At 56.6% G+C, this 27977-nt stretch overlaps 1 protein-coding gene and 1 pseudogene across 1 annotated transcript in view; one reads left to right on the forward strand and one right to left on the reverse strand.

Annotated features, from left to right (window-relative positions):
- Nucleotides 1-27977, reverse strand: part of HSPG2 (heparan sulfate proteoglycan 2) — a 117459-nt gene that overhangs the window by 52198 nt on the left and 37284 nt on the right. Inside the window, exons 2-30 of the mRNA XM_010364372.2 lie at nt 24377-24512; nt 23416-23460; nt 18035-18144; nt 17877-17935; nt 17431-17591; nt 16142-16192; nt 15099-15227; nt 14581-14835; nt 14370-14489; nt 12391-12522; nt 12091-12235; nt 11846-11997; nt 11607-11753; nt 7726-7889; nt 7041-7220; nt 6748-6944; nt 6492-6639; nt 5384-5511; nt 4974-5060; nt 4827-4885; nt 4580-4647; nt 2930-3070; nt 2647-2823; nt 2280-2459; nt 2048-2166; nt 1313-1424; nt 1037-1150; nt 827-954; nt 330-416 (exon numbers count right to left, since the gene is read on the reverse strand). Coding sequence (XP_010362674.2) covers nt 330-416; nt 827-954; nt 1037-1150; nt 1313-1424; nt 2048-2166; nt 2280-2459; nt 2647-2823; nt 2930-3070; nt 4580-4647; nt 4827-4885; nt 4974-5060; nt 5384-5511; nt 6492-6639; nt 6748-6944; nt 7041-7220; nt 7726-7889; nt 11607-11753; nt 11846-11997; nt 12091-12235; nt 12391-12522; nt 14370-14489; nt 14581-14835; nt 15099-15227; nt 16142-16192; nt 17431-17591; nt 17877-17935; nt 18035-18144; nt 23416-23460; nt 24377-24512 — 3731 coding nt within the window. The remainder of the gene's footprint in view (nt 1-329; nt 417-826; nt 955-1036; nt 1151-1312; nt 1425-2047; nt 2167-2279; nt 2460-2646; nt 2824-2929; nt 3071-4579; nt 4648-4826; nt 4886-4973; nt 5061-5383; nt 5512-6491; nt 6640-6747; nt 6945-7040; nt 7221-7725; nt 7890-11606; nt 11754-11845; nt 11998-12090; nt 12236-12390; nt 12523-14369; nt 14490-14580; nt 14836-15098; nt 15228-16141; nt 16193-17430; nt 17592-17876; nt 17936-18034; nt 18145-23415; nt 23461-24376; nt 24513-27977) is intronic.
- On the forward strand, nt 8966-9357 carry LOC115900689 (annotated as a pseudogene).

The raw sequence follows: 27977 nt of genomic DNA on the forward strand, positions 1-27977 counted from the left end.
ATACAGCCAGTGAATCGGGGCAGTCAGGAACCCAGGAGCTTCGGAAAGAAGCAGGGGTTTTGTGGGAAGACTGGCCTGGGGCAGGGGACCAGGGGGCTGAAGGTGAACCGCAGGCTAGGATGTATGTCTGAGGGTCTTGAATTCTGGGCTAGAGGTTGAGGCTCCCAAGGAGGGGAGCTGACTGTCTTCTGGGGCCTGTGCAAGGTTAAGAGTGAGAGGCATCCCTGATTCCTCTGGGTTGGGAGGGCTGGGCCCTGCCCGAGGACTCCAGGGACACCCCCTGTGTGCCCCCGTGTGCATTCCCCCACCTTCTCCAGCCCCTGCCTCACCTCTCGCAGTGACGCCCGCTGTGGCCTGGGGAGCATGCATCACAAGTGGGGTGGCCGTCTGTGTCCAGAAAACAAGTGTGGGCAGCCCTGAGTATAGGGGGCAGATTTCTAGTCAGTAATGCAGTGGCTCCTACCTCTCCCCTTATTCTCCTTCAGGACCAGGGGAGAGGGGAGGGGAAGAACAGGCAAGTGAACTCATGTGTCCTGAGTGCCATTGCATGCCTGGCACTGTGCTAAGAGTTCCACATGCATCGCCTCATTCACCTCTCACACAAGGGGCTGACGAGGGTGGACTACCCCATTTCACAGATGAGGCAGCTGAGGCCCTGAAAGTGAAGTGTATTTCACACCAAGTGACACTGAGGAGGCGGCAAGGCCAGGATTTAACCACTGCCTCTCAGAAGGGCCCTGGAGGAAGGGTGTGTGGGAGGGGGTGGTAGACATTTCAGGGCAGGGCAGGTGCGGGCAGGGACCAGGCGGGTGGGGACCGGACGCACTGGCCGGCAGCAGGGTCTCCGTAGCAGGGGCACAGCTGGCAGTCCTGTGGTGTCCCCCGCTGGGCGTCCCCGTAGTATCCTGGCTGGCACTGCTCACACCGAGGGCCCTCTGTGTGATGCCGGCAACCCTGGAGGAGCAGGATGTGAGTTGAGGCTGGGCCCCCAGAGGCCACAGATCACTGGGGTAGGGGGAAGGAGGGCAGGACTCACCTGGCAGGCACCTGTTTCAGGCTCACAGGCCTCTGAGTGACCGTGGCAGCTGCAGCGTTCGCAGGTACCCAGGTAGAGGCCACTGGGCATGCGTGTGTAGCCTGTGTCACAGTCCTGGGGGCAGAAAGATGGCAGTGGGAGGGCCTTGCTGAACATGGCCCATTCGGGTAGGGGCACTGGATGGCCAGGGCTGGGGAAGTGGGGAGGGCTCGTGGAGAAGGGGTGGGGAGCACCATAGAGGGAGCTGGCTGGGCCGGCGTGGGGCCCAGGACTCACCTGGCAGGACGGGCCGCGGTACCCGGGTGGGCAGGAGCACTGCTCCACTTCCAGCGCGGGGTCCTGGCCGGTTTCCTCAGGCACAGCCACATCCATGCTGATCCCAGAGACCCTGGCGTGACAAGACCCCGCATGAATAGGACCGCTAGCTCTGTGCCAGGAACGCCTGGAGTCCTCCACTCGGAGGGTGTGGTCAGTCCTCCCGACAGCCCTGTCACAGCGCTGCTGGGGCCCTGTCCAGATCTCCAGAGGTTGCGAGGGCCGTGGCAAACAGCCGTTACCTGCAACTTACTCCAAACCATCACCCTTCCTCACCTGGAGAGGTTATACCACCCCATCCCCCTGGGGTACCCAGTGACAGGCTGATACAGGCTACAAGAGCCTTCGTGCCTGAAAGTAAGACCACTCTCCGGCGAGAGACTCTCCAGAGCTCCCCGTGGGCTGAGGCTGGGGCTAGACTTGACCTGCGACCACATCCCTGCGTGGCCCTCCCCACTCCTGCATCCCTCTCCTTGTGAATCATGTGCACCCCAATCCCCATCTCAGGCTTCCTTCTAGGGAGCCTGGCCCCAGACCAGCCTGTAATGGAGACATTGTTAGACTCTCCATTTCACAGACAGGGAAAGTGAGGCACAAAAGGGTCGCACAGTCTGTAAGTGGCTGTGCCGCACTGCACCGCGTAGACAGAGTCCCTTCCCCAAGCCCATGCTGGTCCTCCTGCCCCGCTCCAGACACCTGCTCTCAGCGGGCTGCTGGGCGTAGGATGCTCGGACCAGGAGGGTATCGATGCCCGCCAGTGCCATCAGCAGGTGCTCCCGTGTGGCTGGCTGCCCATCGGGCCGCTGCCATGCTTGCTGCCAAGGAAAGGACATATGTGCTCAGCCCCGGATGTCCTGGAGTACTGATGCTGGAGAGGCAGGAGCAAGGGCCTGCCCGCACCCCTACCCCAGGGGACAGTACTGCTCACCTCCCGGAAGGGCACAGTGAAGGTGCTGGGCTGGCCGGGGCTGGGCTCCTGGGCCGGGTGGTGCTCTAGGATGATGTTGTTACCTTGCAGCACCACCAGTGGCTGCCCGTGCAGGGGTGTGGAGCCTGGCTGGGACCGCTGGGTCACTGTGAAACGCAGCTCTCCTCCATAGGAGGTCACCTGGGACCAGGGTTAGATAGGAGCTTAGCAGGGGCCTGAATTTGGGCCCTGTCGCTGCTCCAGCCACCTTTTCCATGCAGTGTATCTCACTATTCTCCCAAGGCGCCACGACCCTCCTGCCTCCAAGCCTTTGCCTGTGCTGTTCCTGCTGCCTGGAGTTTCCTTTCCCTTCCCACCCACTACCCACCTTGTCCCCCAGGAAGCGTGAAGGGAGGCTCCAGAAGTAGGGTCCAGATAGGAGTCTGTGGAAGGAGGAGAATCCCAGTTCCCCAGGCGTGGGGGAGAAGATGCCCTCGTTGGTGGTGTGGGTGCTTGCAGCGTTGGTCAGGCTGAAGCGACCAGGCTCCTCAGAGGCCCCATGCACCTGGGAGGAGGAGAAAGGGCTGGGATGGGGGCCATGGCCTGGGACTGGCACTTGGTCCATCCAGCCCAGGGCTGGGCGGTCCTGCCCGCCCACCTTGCAGAGGTACCTGGGTACGGCTCCAGGAAGAGCTGGTGCACTGGCGACTGACACCCATGCAGAAGCACTTGAGGCAGCCATCGGGGTTTTGGGTACTCAGGTGGAAAGAGCCGTCAGCACATTCGTTGCACAAGCGCCCCACCACATTGTTCTGCAGGCACAGAGTCGGAGCTGAAGGACAGCCCAGAGGAGAGGCTGCCTGGAGCTCAGGCCGAATCCACCCTCAGTCCAGATAAGAACCCGAGACCCAGGGGAGCCACTGAAAGAGTACATGTGGCTGGGCGTGGTGGCTTATGCCTGTAATCCCAGCACTTTGGGAGGCCAAGGCAGGTGGATCACCACAGGTCAGAAGTTTGAGACCAGCCTTGCCAACATGGCAAAACCCCGTCTCTACTAAAAATACAAAAATTAGCCCAGCATGGTGGTGCACAGCTGCAATTCCAGCTACTCAGAAGGCTGAGGAAGGAGAATCGTTTGAATCCGGGAGGTGGAGGTTGCAGTGAGCCAAGATTGCACCACTGCACTCCACCCTGCACGACGGGAGCGAGACTCCTTCTCAAAAAAAAAAAAAGAAAGAGCACATGTATGAGGCGTCATTACCATCTTAACAGTAATTCCCACTTAACAAGGGCTTAGGCAAGCATTTTTCCCTTTTCTCTTTGGCTGCCAGGGGGTTCACCAATAAATTTAAATTTGAAATACAGCGACTTGATTGAAATAATTGCTGCTTCTATTTATGGAGTGTTTCATGCACTGTTCTGCTTTCCATTTGACATCACCTCATTTAACTCTCCTAAGGACCTTGAGAGGTAGGTGATACCTTCATCCTTCACATGAGGAAACAGAGGCTCAGGGATGTGAAATGACTTGCACAAATTACTCAGCTTGCTTATCCACTCTGGGATTGAAGACCAGGAGTGCCTGACTCCAGAATCTGTCCATTCTTTTTTACACTGACACTTGATACGCACATTCTTTTCTTTTCTTTTTTTTTGAGACAGAGTTTCGCTCTTGCTGCCCAGGCTGTAGTGCAGTGGCACAATCCTGGCTCACTGCAACCTCTGCTTCCCAGGTTCAAGTGATTCTCCTGCCTCAGCCCCCTGAGTAGCTGGGATTATAGGCGCCCGCCACCACGACCGGCTAATTTTTGTATTTTTAGTAGAGATGGGGTTTCACCATGTTGGTCAGGCTGGTCTTGAACTCCTGACCTCAAGTGATCCACCCACCTTAGCCTCCCAAAGTGCTGGGATTACAGGCGTGAGCCACTGCGCCCCGCCGATGCTCCCATTCTTAACGCAAGTGACCTCCCTTCTCTGGCCTCCATTTCCTTATTCACAAATGGGGGACAGTAATATCTATATCATTTTATCAATGTGACAATGGACAAAGTATAGCAAAAGCAAAGGTACAATGCAGATACAAAGGCTGCATAAAGAATGACTGGGACTTGAACTCAGGTCGCCTGACTCCCTAACAAGTGCTCCTTCCCAACACCAGACCACCTCTCCTGGTACAGAAGACTGGTCAGCCAGGTCCACTAGCCTCTATGTTACCACCCACTGGCCAAGGATCTATGGAGAGGACAGAGCTTCCTTCCTCCTTCTCCCAGCTGTGGTGCTGGGCCCAAGACCCCTGGGTGGGTGGCGGATGGCATGCGTACCTTACAGCGGCAGGCTTCCCCGGAGGTCCCCATGCTGCCACGCTCATCACAGCGCACAATCTCCTGGTCTGGGACACAAAGTTGGTGTTGGCAGGGCAGGTGGGAATGGGATAGACACGGTTCGAGCAGACAGAGGAACAGCAGCTCCCCAAGGATCATGAGCTGGGGCAGGGAGGGAGGGTGCTTGGTGTACAGCCCAGGTTGGGTTGCGAGCTGGGTGTCAGGGGATGGTGGCAGCCATACTCACTGACAGGCCTGCACTTCCCGCCGGGCTGGATGGGGTTGCCCTCATATCCGGGGGCACAGCTAGGGGAGAGAGGGGGCCCCCATCAGTGGCACTTCCATGACCCCACCCAGGAGCCCCCTTCCTGCAGCCCCCAAGGCTCTCCCTCACCTCTCACAGCGGCGGCCAGTGTAGCCTGGGGCACAGGCGTCACATGTGGCTTGGCCATCCGTGTCCAGGAAGCAAGTGTCTGAGAATCTGTGGGTATCAAGTAGACAGGGCATGGCGCAGGGCTGGGGTCAGGCTTTCTCATCCCACCCTGGGAAATGACCGCTGTCCACACAGACACAGTGTGCCATGAGGCATGACACCATCTCCCTGCCCGGCACAGCAACTGTGGGAAGTCAGGGGGCTCATTATACAGACAAGGAAACAGAGGCCTATAGAGGTCAAGGAGCACAGGATAACTTAGTGACCAGGCGGACATCTGAATCCAAGTCTCCCGCCTCCCTGCTCAGAGTATTCTCCCGGCCTGCTGCACGGCCCCCAGCCAAACCCCCCCACCCTGAGCCGAGGCTGACCTGCGGGAGGCATCGATGTATGGGCAAGGGCAGGGCCGGCAGGCAGTAGCTGTGGCTTTTGTGGCATCCCCAAAGAAGCCAGCCTTGCACTTGTTGCACTGTGGCCCCTCCGTGTTGTGCTGGCAATTCTAGGAGAAGGAAGAGGGTATGGCTCAACTTCTAGAGCAGAACTGGGCCAGATGCTGTGGGGGGCCTTGGAGGCTGTCTGGCTCAGCCTCCCCATCACGCTGGAGGCACAGCTTTGCAGACAGGGGAGCATCAACTGCAACCACTTGTAGATGATGGGGAGCTTATCACCTCACACAACAGCCTGTCCCATAGATGATTCCAAATGCCTGCTTTTTATCAACCTAAACCTGCCACCCTCTTCCAATCTGCACCCACTGGCCAGTTCTGCTCTCCAGAGTCTGTTTCTTCTGCCTGACACCTTTGCAGGGATTTGGAGATGACAATGCTGCCCTGCCTGAGTCTTTCCTTTTGTCAGCTCCACAGTCCCAGCTCTCGCCACTATTCCTAAGAAATAAGGTGTCACCCTAAGGGCTCTTCCCCCTAGGGCTGCCCTCTGCAGGTCACGCTTCTTCATTGGACACTCTCCAGGATTAGTCTGATGAGGGTGGAGGAGAGGAGGGCCATCACCTCCCTTGTCTGGACGCTATATCTCTGGGGTTTGTTGTTGTTTTGAGACAGAGTCTCGCTCCGTTGTCCAGGTTGGAGTACAGTGGCACAGTCTTGGCTCACTGTAACCTCCACCTCAAGTGATTCTCCTACCTCAGCCTCCTGAGTAGCTGGGATTACAGCCGTGCGCCATCACGCCCAGCTAATTTTCTTATTTTTAGTACAGACGGGGTTTCACCATGTTGGCCAGGTTGGTGGCGAACTCCTGACCTCAAGTGATCCACCCATCTCAGCTTCCCAAAGTGCTGGGATTTCAGGCATGAGCCACCACACCCAGCCTCTATCTCTGTTATTGCATCCAGAGGTCATGATAGTTCATCTGGCAGTCATGACACTCATTCTGGAGGCTTGTGCTGAGCTCGTGAACACAGGGAGTCTCACACCTTGTCCTTGCTCCTATTTTAGTGTCCACGTGCCAGCTGGCTCTACTCACCAGGCAGTGGCCATACACAGGGTCACAGGAGCTGGCATGGCCATTGCAATTGCAGCCAGAGCAGGTGCCCAGGTAGGGCCCACCAGGCACCCGAGTGAAGTGGGCATCACAGCTCTCGCAGGACAAGCCAGAATAGCCAATGGGGCATCTGTGGGGACAGGACCGAGAGAGTCGCTGCAAGGACTGTGAGGCCCTGCCGTTTCTCCTCTATCCTTGCCAGGGTCTCTGTGGCTCCCAGCCCTGCCGGCTCAGGCACCTGCACTCCTCCACACTGTGGGCACGGCCATGGCTGGTGGCATGGGTGACGGTAGTATCCATGGCGATGTCGCTCAGCCCCACACTGGCCATCTTGGTGTTGTACACGGTCTGGATGAGCACGGCCTCCAGGCTCTGCAGCACCTGCAGCAGCTCCGCGCGCTGCACCGGCCGGCCAGACTCATGGACCCAGTGCTCCTGGGTACGGGTGAAGGTGGCAGGGGTCACACATCAGCACCTACTCAGCCTAAATCCCCCTTTGCTCCCAGCCCTAAGGGCTCAGGCACCACCTACCTCAGAGAACTGGACCTGGCGCTGGTTCAGAGCACCAGGTTGGGTGGGCGTGTGGCCTCGGGAGAGGAGGCGGTACCCGGCACCCATGAGGACCACGTCCGGCCGCTGCACTGGCTCCAGCATGCCACGGGCCAGCTCGTAGCGCACGTTGTAACGCAGGGACCCGCCATAGGAATCCACCTGGCACAACAGGGTGGATCAGGGCGGGCAGCTGTGGGCACACTTGACACCCACCGTGCCTACGAGGTGCCTACAGTCTTCTAGCTCCTCCCTCACTGTGCCTACCTGAGACTCACTGTGTGCCAGGCACTGAGCTAGGTACAGGGAAACTGAGATGGGTGAGACTCAGGCCCTGACTCTAGGGTGTTTGGTCCATGGCAGGGTGTGGAATCATGCAGTGCACAGGGTGCCCAGGGAAGCCAGTGCGGAGGCACAGAACCCAACCCAGGCATGGGGGAGCGGTCAGGGAGGGCTCTTGGGAGGACAGAAGGCCAGCTCTTCTTCCCAAGCCAGCAGTGCCAGGGAGAGGTCCTGCCCTGAATGGATGAGCCACTGCCACAGGGGGCTGCATCGGGGCATGGCAACACCTTTCCCCCCAGGTCTGCCTTGCTATCCACCAACTGCAGAGGGAGCGGAGCCCACAGGGATTCTTTCTCCACCCAGGGCAGCAGCCCAGGCTTCTCACCTTGTTGCCCAGGAACTGCTCAGGGAGAGCCCAGAAGGAGTCGTGGACGAGGAAGCGGCGGGACAGGTCGACTAGCTGGAACTCATGTAGGGCTGGGTCGATCTGCAGCTGCGTGGAGGAGAGGGGTGGCATGCTGGGCTGTGCAGGCATCATCACATTCACACCTGCGGGTGGCAAGGGAGAGGCTAAGGGCTGCAGCCTGGACCTGCCTGATACACCCATCTTGAGGGGCAGCAACCCAGAAAAAGATGGGAAAGTTCTAGGGGAAATTTTATTTCAAGAAAACTTTGATCTCTCTTCCAAAGTGAAGGAAATGCAGGTTTTGGCCAGGTGTGGTGGCTCACGTCCATAATGCCAGCACTTTGGGAGGCTGAGGCGGGCAGATCACTTGAGGCCAGGAGTTCATGACCAGCCTGGCCAACATGGTGAAAATAATAAAAAAAAAAATTAGCCAGGCATGGTGGCGCACACCTGTAGTCCCAGCTACTCAGGAGGCTGACAGCAGAATCACTTGAACCTGGGAGGCAGAGGCTGCAGCGAGCTGAGATCACACCACTGCACTCCAACCTGGTCCACAGAACAAGACTCTGTCTCAAAAAAAGAAAAGAAAAAAGAAAATGCAGTTCTTTTCCTCCTTCCCAAATACTGGAGCAGCATTTCCCAAAGCATGCTCTGAGAAAGGAAAGTCAATGCCATGGAATGATGGCTGGGGAACCATTTGGGAACCACAGGGTTAAAGAGGTCAAGGGGGTTCTTTGCAGCCAGACTTCTCAGGGCCTTTCTTGCTAAGAGACCCACAGACTTTCACGGCTGGAACAACCCTGCGGGCAGGAGAGCTACACAGGGCTGAGGAACAGGAGCTCAAGTCCAGGTGTGTTGTAAGCCTGGGGAAGGGCCTCAGTTTCCTCATCTGTAAGATGGTGCTTAAAGTAGCCTGCCTCCTAGAGGTATAAGCTAAAATGAGAAAACTGACATGAAATGGCTAGCTCTTATTGTTGCTGTTGTTATGACGGGTCATCCAGTCCAACCCTCTCCTATGTACACACACATACACATAGTACGCCACACAGGAATTCCCTTGACAGCATCGCCCCAGATCTCTAGGACAGCTCCACCCTAGAGAACTTTCGGTGGAGTGAAAATATCCTGTACCTACACTCTTCATTATGGTAACTATTAGGTTGGTACAAAAGTAATTGCTGATTTTGCCATTAAAAGTAATGGTGCTTTCCAACTTGGACCCAGCAGAATGGCTCCCGCAAAGAAGGGTGGCGAGAAGAAAAAGGGCCGTTCTGCCATCAACGAGGTGGTGACCCGAGATTACACCATCAACATTCACAAGCACATCCATGGAGTGGGCTTCAAGAAGCGTGTCCCTTGGGCACTCAAAGAGATTCGGAAATTTGCCACGAAGGAGATGGGAACTCCAGACGTGCGCATTGATACCAGGCTCAACAAAGCTGTCTGGGCCAAAGGAATAAGGAATGTCCCATACCGAATCCGTGTGTGGCTGTCCAGAAAATGTAATGAGGATGAAGATTCACCAAATAAGCTCTATACTTTGGTTACCTATGTACCTGTTACCACTTTCAAAAATCTACAGACAGTCAATGTGGATGAGAACTAATCGCTGATCGTCAAATACATCAAATAAAGTTGTAAAATTGAAAAAAAAAAAGTAATGGTACTAGCCACACGTGGCCACTGAGCACTGGAGACGTGTCTAGTGCTGCTCAGGAACGAATCATTGTATTTCAATTTAAAGAGCCACACATGGTCAGTGACTGCCACAGTAGACGGTGCAGCTGTCATGGATGGGGAGCGTACAACCTCCAAAGACTGTCCCTCCCACCTCTGGACAACTTTGACTCTTAGCAAGTTCTTCCTTACATGGAGTCCACATCTGTCTGCCAATAGGTTCTCCCGCTCATCCTGAATTAAACCCCTGCAACCACAGGGGAGTCCAGCTCCTCACCCACAGAAGGACCGAGCACAGCCCCGGGTCTAGGTTACTCTATCCTCTTTCCTCCCTGCCTTCCGGGGATGTCTTCAGGCCTCTGCCCTCCTGGTCACCATCCACACACAGGCCACCTGCTCATGATGGAATTCCCACCACTCCCTCCCCTGGACTATCCAGATTGCAATCAGACAGCCCTGGGTTCAGCTCCCCCTCTAAACTGCTGTGGGAACCCAGGGAAGTTCCACAACCTCTCAGAGCCCTGGGGCTCTCATCTTAAAACTGTGAAATCAGGCCGGGAGTGGTGGCTCACGCCTGTAATCCCAGCACTCTGGGAGGCCGAGACGGGCAGATCACGAGGTCAGGAGATCGAGACCATCCTGGCTAACACGGTGAAACCCCATCTCTACTAAAAAAATACAAAAAAACTAGCCGGGCGAGGTGGCGGGCGCCTGTAGTCCCAGCTACTCGGGAGGCTGAGGCAGGAGAATGGCATAAACCCAGGAGGCGGAGCTTGCAGTGAGCTGAGATCCGGCCACTGCACTCCAGCCCAGGTGACAGAGCGAGACTCCGTCTCAAAAAAAAAAACAACTGTGAAATCAGCCCTGACCTTGCAAGGGTTATTGGCAGTTCGATGACTGTCATATCAAGCCACAGGGCCAACTGCCTGCTCACCAAATGGTGGCCATGGCCATTAGCATTCTAAATACACTGGGGAACAACTTTGGGAAGTAACTAAGTTTTGTTTTGTTTTTAGGGATGGGGTCTCATTCTGTTGTTCAGGCTGGAGTGCAACGGTGTGATCATAGCTCACTGCAGCCTCAAACTCCTAGGCTCAACAGATCCTTCTGCCTCAGCCTCTCAAGTAGCTGGGACTACAGGCGCAAGCCACCATGCCTGGCTAGATTTTTTATTTTTAATTATTTGTAGAGATGTGGTCTCACTATGTTACCCAGGTTGGTCTTGAACTCCTGGCCACAAGCAGTCCTCCCTCCCAGCCTCCCAAAGTACTTGGATTACAGGCATAAGCCACCATGCCTGGCCAGGTAACTAAGTCTTATACAAGTCATTTTTAGGTTCCTCAACCAACAAAAGGGCATAAAATGTGTTGAGTGCTTTGGAGCTAACTCTCTACATGCATTTAATCCTCTGCAATGAAGTGAGGGCTGCTTGATGCCAGGTGGGACAGAGCTGGGACCTGAGCCCAAGTCCAGGTAGTGCCTGGGCTCATGCTCTCAGCCATCCTGCCATTCTGCCTCTCAGAGCCAGAAAGAATTGAGTCCAGCCGCCTGCCTCTGTCTTTGGGAAAATAGGCCCAGGGAAGCCAAGAGACTTGCCCAAAGACACAACGGCAGTAAGTGGTGCAGCTGGAGGCCACCCTCAGGCTAAGGAGATGCCAAAGCCTGGGCTCCTATACTCTGGGTACACTGGCACCTCTGTCTCTCAGAATGAGGACAATGACTCTGACGTTAGCAAATACCTCCTGGGTGCTGACCATGGGCTGAGCACAATTCCGAGAGGCTTACATACGCGACTCCACTAAGTCCTTACCAACCCCCGGAGGTAGTTATTACTCCACCCCCCACCCCGACTTTATAGATGAGAAAACAGACATGAGATAGTGGGTAACTTGACCCAGGACACAGGTGGACAGTGTCCACATCAGGATCTGAAGCAGGAAGCTGGCTCCAGAGCCCGTCCTCTCCGTAACCTGAAGCAGGCAGGTAGCAAGGGGGGATTTGGCTTTTCCTAAACATGGTGGTTTTCCCCCCAAAATGCTTTTTTGACAGGGCTCAGTGTTTCTTCAGTGACTCGTATTCCTTCCCGAAACCTGGCCCCCTCTGTCTGCATCTATCCTCTGTGCCCACTGGAGCCTGGTACCCACCTCCCACCTCCCGCAGCGCTCACCCGCCCGCCAACGCACCCTTGAAGTCATCGGGTTGGTCAAAGCGCAGCCTGATCTGGTCCCGGAAGCGGCGGCTGCTCTGGCACACGCTGGTGATGCCAAAGCAGAAGCAGGGCAGGCAGGAGGCGCTGTGCTCCAGATAGAAGTGGCCATCAGGGCAGGGGCCTGCTGGGCGGCATGGGAGGGGGCTGCAGCCAGCTGTGGCAGGCAGCTCAGCTCCACCCCCACACCCGGTGACACCTGCCCTCCAGCAGTACCTCGCTGTGGGACGAGCTCAAGGACACCGTCAGGAATGCCAAACACCATGCCCCGGGCGTTCATGGCCTCACAGGTGTAGGCACCCTGGTCTGACTCCTTCACGTCACGGATGATCAGTGTGCCACGGCCCCCCTCGCTGGTCACTGTCACCCTGTTGGCCCCAAGACAAGTGGTAGGATCTGGCCTAGGGCTCTGGACCAGCTGTCCCCCATTCCCACCCCACCACCCGGGCCCAGAGCCACACCTGGGATGAGACGGGATGTGGCCCCAGTTGAGCCTCCAATTGATGATGGGGGTGGGGACGCCAATGGCCACGCAGGTGAAGGTCACTGTCTGGCCCCGGGAAGCCTGGATGGACTCCTGGGGAGGCGTCACCACCTGGGGGGGCACTGAGGAGACCAGGGTAGGGGTGAGGGCAAAGGAAGGAGGAGCGGAGGGAGCGCTCTGAGGGGCTAGGAGGGAGAAGAGTGGAGGCTGAGGCTGTGGACAGAAGCCCCCACAACCCAGCCCAGGGCCCACATCTCGATCCCAGCTCCCTGCTCACTGCAGCCAAACTCGTCGCTCCGGTCGGGACAGTCACTCTCCTCATCACAGTGGAAGCTGGCTGGGATGCACACGTTGGTAGAGACACATCGGAACTGTGTGGGCCCACACACCTCTTCAGGGCGCTTGGCGGCTGGGGACAAAGCCAGGTGGTTCCCAACAGCCCACCCCTGTCCATCCTCCCTGGGCATCCCCAGAGTCACTCTCTCATTTTGCCCACATAACCCACAGTGGCCCTCACCATGCCTAGTCCCTGCTGCACAACACTGTCCACCTCACAGCCAGCATGATGCGGCCACCAGGTGTCATCGAACCACTCATCACATTACCCAGCCCCCACCCCACTCCACCTGCATTCCCCATGCCAGTTATGGCTGGCACATCACGGTCACAAACACTGTGTCACCCAGCCACACTCAAGAGTCACAGAAGTGCTATCTTGCACACATGGACAAGACCCACGTCGAAGGCACAACCAGTGGGGCTGGCATCTCTGGGCGCCAGCAATGCCCCACACACCCTTCTCTACCAGAAAGGCCCGGCAAGGCGCCTGGCACAGCATGGTCCCCTGTGGGGCTCGACAGTCTGTGCTCCCACTGACAGGCCCTCTATGGAGTGGCCAGAGGCTGGAGGTGCCCTGGGACAAGGGCTGGGCCCCACTAGGCCTCTCTAGTGGCTGGTGACCAATATTCTTTCCTCAGGGAGATGGAGCTTGAGAGAGACACAGACACAGACAGAGAAGTCACAGCCATGCAGGAGCGGAAGCCGCGCATCCACAGAGCAGGTGCGAGAGGAGACCAGGAGGTAGCTGTGGAGGCAGCTCAGGCGCTTCTGTTCCCCGCACTCTCAGGAGCCCATGAGGCCATTCAGCCTTCACATTCTCTGGTTCTGTGCTGTCCACAAGGACCTGTCCTTCCTTTGACTTCCCCAGCAGAGGTCCCTGGAAAGGGCCTTCCAACTAAAGCCCCCAATTACTTTCTCTCTCCCAAGGAGCTGGTGCTGACAGGCAAGCTTAGAGCCACAGAAAGGCATTCTCAAACTCTGCCGGTCTGTGGCATGATGTGGCCTCTCCCCAGGGCTTGCTGTGGAGTGGGCAGGGGAAGGAAGGCAAGGAGAAGCTGGACAAGCTCACGGCAGGAACATGGACACGCGCCCAGACACACCACCCAGGACCACAGAGAAGGGCCTGAAGATTATCCTCAATCTCGCACTAACAAGCATCAGGCTTCTCATGGGACGGGACATACTGGATACCACCTGATGTGGTCTCTGCCTCTCCAGCCTCCCCATCCTATTTAACTATCAGGACGCCCATAATGTCCACAACATGAACTGGAAAGATGGATACCATAAGGGTGGGGCAGTGGGAGGCTGGAAGGACGGATGGGAGGGAAGAAGGATGACAGATGGATAGGTGGAGAGATGGATGAAAGGCTGCGTGGATGGATAATGGGTGCATACGTGGGTGCATGGGTGGCTGGGGAGTTGGACAGATAGATGGGTAAGGCTCTGACTTGCATACATAAGCCAAGGACCCATCACCAAGGACCTTGGCACATAGAACCCTCCTAGTCATTCATCTGACACACATACAAAACAAAGAGAAGCTTCATGGTAACAAAAATAAAGGAAAGAAATGAAGAGACACGAACCACAGGCGGGCTAACTACACAGCTTCACCAAGGCCAACTCAGGGCCAAGAGGCCTTACAGCTCTGGTCAGAGAGAAACCTTGGAGTGTGTCTCCAGGGCCTTCCGCACTCAGCCAGGGAGAGCAAACAAACAGGCTTGGGGGACTGGGGAGGGTAGAAAGCAGAGGGGCAGGGTAGGGACGGGGCAGGGTAGGGACGGGGCAGGAGTGGAAGGCGGGGCAGGAGTGGAAGGCGGGGCAGGAGTGGAAGGCGGGGCAGGAGTGGAAGGCGGGGCAGGAGCAAGCGGCCTGGGCAGGGTGGGGGCCTCCGCTGGACCCTCGGATACTCACGGCAGTTGGCTTCGTCAGTTCGGTCCTCACAGTCAAAATCACCATCACAGCGCCACAGCTTGAGGGCACAATGTCCATTCCCACAGGGGAACTCATTGGGCTCACAGGGTGGCGGGGGTCCTAGGAGACAGGGCAGGGGTCAGCAGCATCCTCCTGGGCCAGCTTCCCGCTCCCCGCACTCACCTGCACCCCTGCCAGTGCCAGTGCGCACCACAGTCTAGCTCATCGCTGCCGTCCTCGCAGTCCTCCTGTCCGTCGCAGAGGTAGTCTCCGGGGATGCAGTGACCACTGCGGCATGCGGCCTCCTGGGGCCCACAGGGCAGGGGCCTGACGGAACCGGGAAGCAGGGGCTGAGGAGCGTGGGTGACTGGTGGCTGTCGCATGATGGTTGTCTCCGGCCGCAGTGGTAAAGGTGTCGTCTCCACCAGGAGAGAGACTGTGGGGCTGATCCCCAGGACCAGTTCCTCTGTGGACAGATTCTGCTTGGCATTTGGCAGAAGCAGGTGGCTCCTCACCTGCTTCTTGTCCCCAACCCTCCCCAGGCCCACCCTGTACTCCCCAACACTACTCTCTGCCGCCCCCTGCCTGGCTCTGTCATCGCCCTTCCTATGCCCCTATCCTCTGCCTGCACCAAACCCTCATAGTCCTTGATGGGCTCCAAGACCCAGGTGTAGGACCCTGGCCCTCCCCTAGTGCCCAAACCACTTGTGGCCTCGGACATCCCCTCACCGCAATTGAGCTCATCAGACATGTCCCTGCAGTCGGGCCGCCGGTCACAGCGATACTCTAGGGCCACACACTCGTTGTAGCTGTGGCAGGCAAACTCAGCCTCCGTGCAGGCTCTTGGGAACTGGGGCACTGTGGGTGGAAGGAAGCAGACTGGAGTCAGAGGCAGCAGGAGGGAGGTGCGGGAAGCTGTAGGGAACGCACAGGTGCTGCATGGCTGGAGCGGGCTTCAGGACTCTTTGTCAGGCAGCTTGGTTTCTGGCAGGCACAGCGAGAGCAAGGAGCACATACTAGACACATCCACAGCACGCGTGGGCATGGGACAAGTGGCAGTGGCCTCCCCCATCTCTAGCACAGACCCCACAGGCAGTTGACATGCCACACGCATGCAACCACCACACCACACACATGCAGGCCACAGCCTGGCCCAGTGAGGACAAAGAAGGAGGGGAAAAGAGAGTGCCCAGTTGTCTTGGGCTGTGCCCAGTCAGCCATCTTGCCCACACCCTTCTTTCCCCTCTATCCCTTTTTTTTTGAAACAGAGTCTCGCTCTGTCGCCCGGGCTGGAGTGCAGTGGCGCGATCTCGGCTCACTGCAAGCTCCGCCTCCTGGGTTCACGCCATTCTCCAGCCTCAGCCTCCCAAGTAGCTGGGACTACAGGCGCCCGCCACCACGCCCGGCTAATTTTTTGTATTTTTAGTAGAGACGGGGTTTCACCGTGTTAGCCAGGATGGTCTTGATCTCCTGACCTCGTGATCCACCCGCCTTGGCCTCCCAAAGTGCTGGGATTACAGGTGTGAGCCACCACGCCCGGCCCATCCTTTAAGAAAAATTTTTTTTTTCTCTTCTTTTTTATTTTTTTTAGAGACAGGGTCTTGCTATGTTGCTTGCCCAAGCTGGTCTGGAACTCCTTGCCTCAAGCAATCCTCCCATCTTGGCTTCCCAAAGTGCTGGGGTTACAGGCGTAAGCCCCCGCACCCGGCCTCCTCTCCAACCTTAACTTCTCTAGGAACCTGGCTGGGCCTGGGCCTGGCTTACACTCTCACCTGGTGTCACTGCGACCGCCACAGCGGCCGGCGGGGGTGGGGGGGTCTGTGCTGGAAAGGAAGATGTGGTCAGTGGCTGTTCAACCTGGGAGCTGGGAGCTGAGGGCTGCAGGGCTGGGCCAGGCCATTCCACCATCCCTAGCCAGGAGGACTCATTGAAAAGTGAGAGAGGAGGGCTGGACCCCCAGCAGTCTTTAGACCTGGGCCTGATGATGCAGAAGAGCAAGCTTGATCTCGGGGTGCAATAATTAAGGGTTTTTGTTTGTTTTGTTTTAGAGGCAGGGTTTTGCTCTGTCACCCAGGCTGGGGTACAGTGGCATGATCCTAGCTCACTGCAGCCTCAAACTCCTGGGCTCCAGTGGTCCTCCTGCCTCAGCCTCCTGAGTAGCTAGGACTACAGGCGTGCACCACCACGCTTGGCTTAATTGAGGTGCAGAACAAGGGAGGTGATGGTTTCACTATTTTTTCCTCATTGGGCTAGGGGATGGATTTGTTCCATTCTGAGTTCCACTGAGTCAGGGTCTTCCCAGAGAGAGGGAACTGAGATGGAGACAGGGCTGAGAACCACAGCCTGTGAGGGATGAACTAGGGCTGTTCGGTCTAGAGAAAAAAAAAACAAACTCAGGAGGTTAAAACAGGAGACCAAGGGCACAGTAGAAGGAAATCTGGGCTGACCCAGAGTACAAAGGTCAGGATTCTGCACCTAACAGCTGTGTGGTTTGGACCAGTTTCTTAGTCTCTCTGTGCCTCAGTTTCTCCTGCTTCTCTCATCACAGGTTCTGGCAAGACTGTCATAGACACCGAGTTTGTTTGAAATCCTCGCCTTTTCACTATCTGCCTATCTGATTCTGGACAAATTCAGATTTTCCTTTCTGGGCCTCAGTTCCCTCGTCTCTGAAACATCTCCTTCAAAGGAATTGCTGTGAAGACTGACCCAGAGGCCGGAAATAAAGGGAGTCAGGGCTCAGTAAACAGTTGCTGGTTATTATTAAGTACTAATGTGTTTTGGACTTGTACGTACAGGATTAATAAAGGCCTGATTACCTATTGTCAATGTGCAGAGGTCTAGAAGGAAGGAGCAGAACTTGGGTCTAATGGGTATGTGCTAGAGGAAACAGTCTGCACTCTACCAAGCCCAGATTGTATAAGGATCGATGGGGCACTCAGGAGGTAGTGAGCTCCCTGTTTCTAGTGGTGTGCAAGCCCAAGTTGGGAGCCCATGGTGGAGACACTGAAAGGGGACCCCACGAGTCTGGAGGAGGCAACCCCAGACACCAGGATAGGCTCACCTGTGCCCAGGCGTCGGAACTGGAATCCCCGGGGAGAGGTGATGTAGGAGGCCATGGAGCCACTGGAGATGACCCTGAGGAGCACCTCCTGAATCTGGGCCCCGTCTGCATTCCCTTCCGAGCCCACATCCAGCTCCACAAAAACCCAGCCATCCAGCTCCCTGGGGATGGAGATGGGCAGGAGATGAGGGTCACAGAGACGCCTGTGTTCTCAGCTACTCCATGAGGCTCCTGCCCTGATGCTCAGGCCCTGTTCCAGGACAGCCTATACCCAAAGAAGGGCAACTAAAGGTCCCAATGATCCCCCCACCAATTCCTGAATTTCCACCCACAGCAACTCATCCCATAAGCCTTTCTGCAGTGCCAGGCTTCCTTCTCATCCTCATCAGCCCCCTCCAGGTTACCCGCTCAAGTCCCCCAGCAACCCCCAGGGGGCCCCTTCTCACTTGATGAACACCACACTGACAACCTGGTCTCCGGGAATTTTCAAGTACTCCGACTCCAGCTGGGGAGGGACACAGTGCCATCAGCACCAGAGGCCTTCACCCCATCCTCGGTCCTGCCCCACCACACCCACGAGCTTCCCGAACCCTCTTCACCTCACCGTGTCTACCACAGCCTCGGACACCTCTCGGAATTCTCTGGAGCCTGCGTCCTCCAGCTGAGGGCTGTACTCGATGGAGCGAGTGAAATTCACCAGGGCTCGGAAATAAACTGGAAAATCAAAGGAGGATCATTTTGAGAGCCCCAGCCTGGCATGTAGTGGCCTTACGGAGTTAGAGCATTCAGACAGAATTGGGGGGATAGCCCCGGGAGGCCTCCCTTAAGGCTGACACCTGTGTGCCCATAGCTATGCCCAGCACTGCCTGTAGGTATACATGCTCAGGGGTCAATGTCAAGGCCCCAACTTGACTGAGGGGCTTTAACTAACAGGGGAAATGGCCTGATCCAGAAACCACATGCGAGTGCAGAAGAGGAGACCTCCACAGTTCAGAGGAAGGCTGGACAAGAAGGGGTGGCTCCCAGAGGGGGCTGGCCTGGCACAGGGATTACCTGTGTGTGACTGGGAAAGGCTCTGCCAGCCTTCCTTGGCCAGTTCCTAGTCATTCCTCAGGACTTGGCTCAGCCATTGTCTCCTGATCTTCCTGATCTGCCCTGGCTGGGGTAGAGACTGCTCCCCTGGGCTCTCACAGTACCCTGCTTTCCCTAGCAGAGCACCTTCCACCGTGTGCTGCGTAGATTCCGCCAGGTTTCACATCACAGCAACAATCGTGAGTTCTAAGGCCAGCCGCGCCTCAGGCACTGACCTCGGCTCTGAGTTTCTGTTTCCTAATGGGGATATTGATAGCATGCACCACCTGCGTGGCTGCGAGGAGTGCATGATGCTGTGTTCACATGCAACAGGCCGTTATACTCAGATGCAGTGCCTGGCACACAGCAAAGACAATCAAAGCTGCTGTCATCCTCTCTACCACCAGACTCTAAGCTTGATGAGGGGGAACCTGGGATTTCATTCACGCCTGCATCCCTAGTGCTTGCCGAGTGCCTGGCACACAGCGAGTTCCTCAAAAGTGATGGCTGAACAAATTCATCTCAGACTGGTGTGAACATACACATGCATCTGTTGTTTTTTTTTTTAGGCAGGGTCTTGCTCTGTCACCCAGGCTGGAGTACGGTAGCACAATCACAGCTCACGGCAGCCTCAACCTCCAAGGCTCAAGCTATCCTCCCACTGCAGCCTCCTGAGTAGCTGGGATTACAGGTGCATGCCACCATGCCCGTGTAATTTTTTGACTTTTGATAGAGATGGGGTCTTGCTATGTTGTCCAGGCTGGTCTCAAACTCCTGCACTCAAGCAATCCTCTCGCTATGGCCTCCCAAAGTACATCTATCGTTTCTTAAGCACCTACTATATATATGAGACATTTTATACTCATTACGTTTCACAATGTTTGTGAATTCATGCATGTGATAAATATGAATGAATAAGAGTGACAAATGAGTCATATACAAGCTAAGCATCCCTAATCCAAAAATCTGAAATCCGATGTGTAGGTGGCAGAGCAGGAAGTGGCACTGTCTGTGCTACTGCCAGGCCCATCCTCCTCCCGCTTTACTCTGTCAGGCCCACAGGTGCATAGGACGTTCTTGCTCTGTGGCTCGGGTGAAGAAAGCCCTGGCGCTGCCTGCCCTGAACGGCTGGGCTGGGCTCCTGGGTGCCGGGTGGGCGGGGCTCTGTGGGCTGGAGTGTGGGGGCCATGGCTCAGCTACAGAGGCCCCTTGTGAGCCGGCACAGAGGCCCATTGAGAGTCCCCCCACCCAAGCCCCTGGCCTCAGCCCCATGGCCCAGAGCGGGTGAGGAGGCCGGGCCTCTGCCCAGGAATGTGTCCGCTCCTGGGGAAGGGGGCTGGAGCTCCACAAAGCCCCTTTCTACTAGGGCCCGGGAAGGGCACAGGCCCTCCAGCCTGACCCCACCCCTCTTCGTTCTTCGAGACCAAGGGCAGGTCCAGGCGAACACCCTCCATCTCCCACCCTGCAGCTGGTGCCTGAGCATTGGGGGCAGAAGGTGAGGCCACCTCTGTTTCAAGAACCAGCCCCCGGGCTGGGCACGGTGGCTCACGCCTGTAATCCCAGAACTTTGGGACACCAAGGCGGGCAGATCACTTGAGGTCAGGAGTTCGAGACCAGCCTGGCCAACATGGTGAAAATACAAAAATTAACCAGGCGTGGTAGTGTGTGCCTGTAATCCCAGCTACTCAGGAGGCCGAGGCAGGAGGATTGCTTGAACCAGGGAGGCAGAGGTTGCAGTGAGCCGAGATTGTGCCACTGTACTGCCTTCCAGCCTGGGTGACAGAGTGAGACTCCATCCAAAAAAAAAAAAAAAAGAACCAGCCTCCAGAGCCAAGGACATTGGTGCAGCCAGCAGGGGCGAGGCTGCCTTGGAATAGGGCTGCTCTCTGGCCAGTCCTCTCCTTCCTCTTACCCTATCTGGTGAGTTCCCTTGGAGCCAGAGGCTGGGAGAGGGAGACAGCTACTCTGCACTCAGGGTGGAAGTGGGAGCTGCACACCTGACCAGCCCTGGCCCAGGAGGAGGCTACTCACCAACTCCTGATTCCCATCCCTGCTCAACAGAACTTCCTGCAACACACCCAGGTCCCTGAGCTCCAGTCCTGGTTCCCTGTGGATCCCTCCGGTGGGCCCAGGATTGGCCTGTGCCGGGGTAGACACAAGTGGCCTCTGGAATGCAGGGCCTGGTTCCCTGAAGGGCTGTTGCACCCAACTCTGCCCGACCAACACCCCATGGGGAAGAACGCCAGGGTCCCAGTCCACTGCATTTAGATCTGTGGGCCCAGGGTGGGCCTGGCTGTGTTCTGGGCAGGGGCAGTGGCTGGCCTGGCCCCTGGACTCCACAGGGAGGTGCCTCTGAGCCTCTTGTGTGACTCGTAGCAAAGTGCAGGTTGGGGAGGAAGAGAACAGGGAGAAAGGAGAGAAAAGGAAGAGTGGGGAGAGAGGATAGGGAGGGAGGCAGAGGGGCAGAAGCACTCCCACCTGGCCCAGGCCTGGGTCACTTACTGAGAGGGGACTCCTCATCAGGCTCGGAGACCATCATGCCAGCCACAGGCGAACAGCCCAGGGGCGGCCCTGAGCCTGCAGAGTAGAGACAGAGAAGAAGGCAAGAAGGGACATTGACAGCAAGGGAGACGAGATGGAGAGAAGCAGCGAGAGAGAGGCAGAGACAATGAAAAGAGAGAGGGAGACACAAAGAAACAGAAAGACAGAGACAGAGACACAGAAAGTGAGGGTGGGGAAATGTGAGAGAAAAGGCAAAGACCAAGGTGAAGAAAAAGGCAGAGAGAAAAAAAAAAGAAAAGAACAGGCAGAGGGGAGAGAGGGAAAGACGGGGCGACAGAGGCAGAGATGGTGAGCCAGAGAGAGAGAGAATAGGATGAGGCAGAGGGAGGAGGCGCAGAGACAGACACCCAAGGAGTGGGGAAGAGGGCCCAGGACAGGGCGGACAGGGGACACACACAGACATGCAGACAAGGGTCAGAGCAGGACACACGGGCATGGGGGAAGACAGAAAGAGACAGGTCAGAAGATGGAAAGAAACTGGGGGAGGAGAGGTGGGAAGGGGTCCTAGGGAGGGGAGGCTATCAGCGATGGGTGTTGACACACGGGGCTGGAGCTGAGCCAGAGAGCCACAGCCATGCCCAGGGGGAGGAGGGGAAGAGCCATCTCAAGGGCTGGAGTCCAGGGTCTGGGACTGGGCCAGAGCCTAGGCATGGCCCCATGATGGTCAGGATGGCCCTAGCTCACGGGCGCAGTGGGGGCGCTGCCCTTGGTCAAGGCTGAGCGGGCACCCTGGGACCCCGGGATCAGGGAGTCATACCTGCTGCCTCCCTGACTGGCATTCAGCCCAGCTGCCTGGACCTACCCCAAGGGCAGCTGGCAGGAGCCAGGGTTTGGGCCTGGAGGGTCTGAGGCCCCACCTGTTTCCACTTGTGAGAAAAGGCACCTACCCTGGTCTTGGGCCCCTCCAGCTGTTCTGCCCTGTTCCCCACCTCTTCCCTTCTGGCCTCGCCTGCCCTCACAGCTGCTTCTTAGGGAGGGCAGGTGGGCTGGCCAGGACTGCCCAGCTGGGGGAGGGGCTGGAGATGGTTCATGAATGGACAGGGTGGACTCGGAGGCAAGCCCGGCTTGGCCAGAGGCAGCTCCAGGGACACATTAGCATAGGCCATTGCAGGATGGGACATGGTTTGTGTGCCTGGAGCCCACCTGACACTCCCTCTCCCAAGCCCCACCCAGTTCCCAGGCATCCTGCAGCCTCGTGGAGACCTACACGTGGAAAACCTTCAGGCAGAGCCCAAGTCCAGGCTCTGGGAGGTCACAGTCAGGACCAGGTTACCCAGGGACCCACCCTCCTGTCTACACTGACCCAGTTAGGATGCCACCCACTGGCATTTGAAGGCCCCTGATATGTCAGCTAAAGGGAGGTGACTCCACCCCTGAAGTAGGCCCAGGCCAGATTTGGCCAAGGCCTACCTAGGGTGAAGGCAGTCCTGGATGCCACGGGGCGGCCCAGTGGTTGGTCTGACCTAAGCAGCTGCTCCATCCTTGGCCCTGGTCATAGACTGTCCCAGGAGCTGCCTCCTAGAGAGGGCAGTAGGAACCATAAACAGCCACCGGGCCTTGTCCTGGGGTAGGTCCTTCTCCACCCAGTATCCCAGAGCGGAAGGAAGCAGGGACTATGAGCCCCCATCCCAGTGCTGGGCCAGTCTGACCAGGGTGGGGGCTGACTCTCCTCCCTCCGAGAGTCCAGCCTTGCCTCCCTAAGCTGGGAACCCTTGCTTCCCAGCAGGTGACTCGCTGTCACTGAGAAGCAGCCCAGGAATCTGCATTTCTCACGAGCTCCTGGAAGTTCTAAAGCACACTCCTGAATGCACATCCCATGGGCACAGCCTAGAAGTCCACAGGCCAGCACTTAGGAGGCAGGGTTCTCTCCCAAGCCTCGGGTCAGGCTCGCTCTGAGCCCTGCCCGCCCTGCTGGATGCCTGAATGCCCGATTCCACAGAGCCCCTTGTTCTGCTTGTCTTTGCCTGGGACCCCCAGATCTGTGCCACCAGGAGAGCTCTGGGGAAGGACTCAACAGTTGAGCTGCCCTGGGAGGTGAGAACATTGCTTTGAATGTGGAACAGCTGACTGGCTCTCAGTCTCCAGCAGAACTGGGCTTTACCTGCCCATTGCCCTGATACCTGTGCCTGTGGCATTGGCAAGCACAGGACCTGGCCACACCAGCCTTACAGGGACCTCCCAATCAGTCTGCACAACTGTCACTCTGCAGGTTAAGAGATCACCCCCACTTCTCCTTGCTTTGTACCCCAGGGCAGGCCCAAGGAGCCCTCGAGGCCCTCAGCCCAGGAGACTGGCTCTGGGGCTTCCCTGGGGGGCAGGAGGGAGACCTGCAGGAGGCCCGCAGCAACTTACCCATCTGGAAGTCCCCGCTGCCCAGGTCCCCACTGCCCAGGTCGTCTATAAGCAAAAAAGAGACGTAATCAGCAACAACAAATATTTGTTGAGTACCTACTGGGTGTCAGGCACTGTTCTGGGCACCTAGCATACAGTGGGGCAGGGTTGAGGAAGCACAGAATGGTCGGTCACCCTCCTCCCCCTTGCCTAGGGAGGGGCCTGTGAAAGTCGGCTTGGAAGCCTCCATCACAGAGGGTGTGGGCCAGCTGGGTTCGATGGCTCAAGCCTGTAATCACAGCACTTTGGGAGGCCGAGGCAGGTGGATCACTTGAGATCAGGAGTTAAAGACCAGCCTGGCCAACATGGTGAAACCCCGTCTCTACTAAAAATGCAAAAATTAGCTGGGTGTGGTGCCACCTGCCTATAGTCCCACCTACTCAGGAGGCTGACGTAGAATTGCTTGAACCCGGGAGGCAAAGGCTGCAGTGAGCTGAGATTGCACCACTGCACTCCAGCCTGGGCGGCAGAGTGAGACTCCATCTCAAAAAACAAAACAAAACAAAAAAAACAAAAAAAATAAAAGAGAGAGAGAGAGAGAAGATGTGGGCTGACGCCCCAAACTCCAGGGACTCAAATTATCTGTCCAGTGGCTGGGGTGGGAACGGGCAGATCAGACTAGCCTCCAGGTGAGAACAAGGAGGTGGGGTACAGGATGCGTGATTGTCCCGCATGCTGCATTGCCAGCCACCTGCCTGGTAGGTCCTGACTGTCCCAGGCTGCAGAATGATGACCAGCCCAGGGCCACACAGGTTGTAAGTGGAGGATGCTGGGGTCATGGGGACCAGGGCTCAGGACACACACAGCCCATCTCTTGAGGAACCACCTTGTGGAACTTCATGGGGCCTCTTTAAGGACCAGTGGGAAGAAGCACGGTCTCGCCCCCCACCCCTCTGCTCCCAGCCTCGGATCCTCGGCTCACCTCCGGAGGTGCTGTCAGCCAGCATGTCCTCATCATCAGAAAGGTACGAATGTGTCCAGCGCATTTGGCTTGCTGTGACCGTCTCCGTGTCCTCAGGCAGAGATAAGCCATCGTACGCGCTCAGCCCGTGGGTCACCTGTAAGTGAACGACAGAGCCGATTGAGTCACTCTGTCCAGCTCCCGCTGAGCCCCACAGTCCTTCCCCTCACTTCCAGGGGGATCCAGAGTCCCACCCCCAGGCCCCCTAGTGGTTAAATTTGACTTAGTATGGCTCAGTGAGCCAGGCTGGGGCTGAACTCGTTTTTGACTCAGTTTCCCCAAGTCCCATTAGCCCCTGGAAGCTTCAGAGCCCAACCCTGTAAATTCTGAATGAATCCTCAAATAAAGCAGACAATAAAATGTAAATCACTTTAGCAAGTGAAGACTCCTTTTCCTTGGGAGAAGGCAAGGGACACCCAGGACATGAGTGAGTGGATGGGGGGATGTGGGCGGGTAAAGGGGTGACCTCAGCCAGCGCAGATGGGGGGCACAGGCAGGTGGAAGGATGGCCAGGGTCAGCATGGGTGGGGACACAGGCAGAAGTCGAGGGCGAGCTGCTCAAAGCTGTTGCCTCCCCAGGCAGCTCCTCCCCAGGCCGTTTGGCTCCTCTTCCTGCCTCCCTCTGGCCTGCCTGTCTCCAGGCTGCAGGGAACACATTCCACTGTGTTGGAGAATTAGCTTTGGCACATGCAGCCACACTGACAGGCTCATCTCTGCGCCCAGCAGCGCAGAGGCAGAGCCCAGCATCTGGGCTGAATGGGGACAGGCGTGGTGTCAACTCCACGTGACCTCAGGCTGCTGCTGAGCCCAGGATAAGCTCTACCTTGGGGCCTGCACTATGTGGGCCGGAGCAGAAGGGCCCCAGTGGCCATAACACCTGCCTTCTCAGGTGTGGGGCCGGGCAGTGAGTGCCTCTTCCCCCTAGACAAGATCCGGATGTTTCCAAAGCAGTTTTACCAAATAACTTAGAGGAAAACACACCCAGGGGAGCCCAAGGGAACCCCAGGAACCCCGTGACCCACAAGTGTGCAGATTCATGATGGCTGGACCCCAGATTCCACAAACACAAGTATGCACAGACTGGTAATGGCCTGGCCTGAGGGCCTCAGGCCCTGCCCTGGCCTTAAGCCAGAAGGAAATGGTCCTGCTTTTGAAAACCAAACCCACAAGGGCTAGACAAGGTAGTGAGGTCCAAGCCAGAGCAAAGGCCAAGGAGGAGAAAAAAACAAAGAGCTAGCCAGGCCCCCTTCCCTCCCCAACCCCACAGCTCCCACAGGCCATGTCCCTCACGCCTCTGGCATTTCTCACGCCGGGCCCTCTGCTGGAATGCCCTTCCTCTCTTTGTTTCTCAGGCGAACTCCAGTGCATCCTCCGAAATCAGCTTAAATACCACCTCCTCCACCTACTCAGGAATAAGGAGGAACAAACGACTGATTGATACGCGTGGATCTGATAGAAGCCAGACACAAAAGACTACAAACGATACGATTCCATTTATATGAACCCTTGGGGGTGAAAGTCTAATCCATAGTGACGGAAAGATCAGTAGTCACTTGGGACCAAGGGCAGGCTGGGGGTGGCTGGGAAGGGGGCACAAGAGAACCTTCTGGGGTGATGGTTCACTGGGCATACACATCTCATTACTGACTGCACCCTGAAAATGGGTATATTTTGTTGTGTGTATTTATGCCTCATTAAGGATGATGAGAAACTCTCTTTGTCCTAACTCCTTGCTGTTCACAGTGACCTCAACCCCCAGTCTGGTTCTGGGCCCTCCTGGGCTCACAAGGTTATTGTCTGTACCTCCATTGGAATGGAAGCACCTTGAAGGCAAGGGCTGTGATGAATTCATCTCCACCTTCTCTGAGATTATTGAGCACCTCGTGCTCAATAAATACTTGAATGAATCAATGAATAAATGAGTGGACAAAAACGTCATCACCTATGCATTCCAGTCACTCCTTGAAGCTGACTTGCTTTGGGGAGGCATTACCTACCTCTGGGCAATCTATAAGCATCTCCTGTCCTAGGCTGTGAGTTCCCTGGATGGGGGAGTAGCTGGGTGCCATTTGTTCATCTTTGTGTTTATGGTGCTCTCACAGACCCTGGCGGTCTGCATTGTCCACATCTTATTCCTGCTTTGGCCTAAAGCCCTTGCCCCCCCAGTCCACCGGCAAACATTGCCTCCTGTTCCTCCTCCTCTCCCTGCCCTCTCCCTGTGCATAAGCGCCCATCCCTGTCCTCCTGAGTGCTGGCCTGTGGACTTCTAGGCTGTGCCAGTGGGATGTGCATTCAGAAGTGTGCTTTAGAACCTCTGGGAGCTGGTGAGAAATGCAGATTCCTGGGCTCCTTCTCAGAGACAGTGAGTCAGGTTCTTCCATCCCAGGAGGGTGGTTATAATTTTGCATGTCCAGGGGATTCCCACAGCCACTGGTTAAGAACCATAAGACCAGCCCCTGCCAGGGGTTCTGCCTCCTTCCCTGGGTAGGGTACAGGGCAGTGTTCCCACTGGCTGGAGCAGGACTGACTGACCCAACATGGGCATGAGGCTGGGGCTGGTGCAGGGGCACTGACTCTGGATAGAGGAGATTTCAGGGGTCCTCCCAACCTGGTGGGGGGCTCTGTCAATGCCAATTCCCCTCCCATTGCAACCAAGGTTATGGAGGGCATGCCTGGAGCACTGAGACTCCTGGCATCTCCTATACACTGCCGTCTAGAAAGGAAAACCTAGTGGTGAGTGATGAGCAAGGTCCACAGCTTTTCCCAGGGAGCAGGGAGCTGGTCAGGGGGTGGTGGCAGGGGTGGCCTTGGGACCAGACAGGAAATAGCAAAGTGAGATTCAACATGGAAAGAAAGCCAGGAACACACATCTGCAGGGAGAGGGCAAAGAGAGTCCAGAGCACGTCGGGACTTGGACAGAAGTACCCCACACTCCACCACAGGACCCCAGAGCACAGACCCCTCTGTCTGCCAGTCTGCTCTTGCTTGCAGCCCCCACCCCAGGGTCTGAGGATCCAGGGTCAGATCAGGGCCCATAGCAAGGAATAAGTCAGCAAGAGCAGAGGCTTCATTTGTAAAAAGCTGGAGATCAAAAGGTTCCAGCAGCTGTATTTCACATCTGTGAGAGGAGAGGGAACCAGACAGGAAAGAGGCTCCCAGAAAGAGCCAAAAGGAACTTGAGACTTGACCATAGAAGGACCTTGGACCCAGAACGGGAAAGTCCAGGATCTGCTTGAGGAATAATAACAGCTAACATTTACTGAGCACTTACTAGGCACCAGGCACTTCTAAACCAGGTTATAGGTCTTATGGAGTTCCACTGAGAAGGGGGGCAAAGACAGCAGAGAAAGGTTACCTGTTGAAACTGGCATGTGGCAGGGCTGAGATTTGAACCCTGGCGGTCGGGCTCCAATACCTAAGCAGCTGCCACTGTGCTATACCACCTCTGTGACCAGGGGTGTGCAATGAGGCAGATACGAGATCACTGGGAGTCACTCTTGCAAAGCCTCTCTGCCACACTGCACGTCACTTCGTAATGCATTTCCTCAGCCTAGTATCACCT

The sequence above is a fragment of the Rhinopithecus roxellana genome, chromosome 12 (genome assembly GCF_007565055.1).
Source record: "Rhinopithecus roxellana isolate Shanxi Qingling chromosome 12, ASM756505v1, whole genome shotgun sequence".
Classification (NCBI taxonomy): Eukaryota; Metazoa; Chordata; class Mammalia; order Primates; family Cercopithecidae; genus Rhinopithecus; species Rhinopithecus roxellana.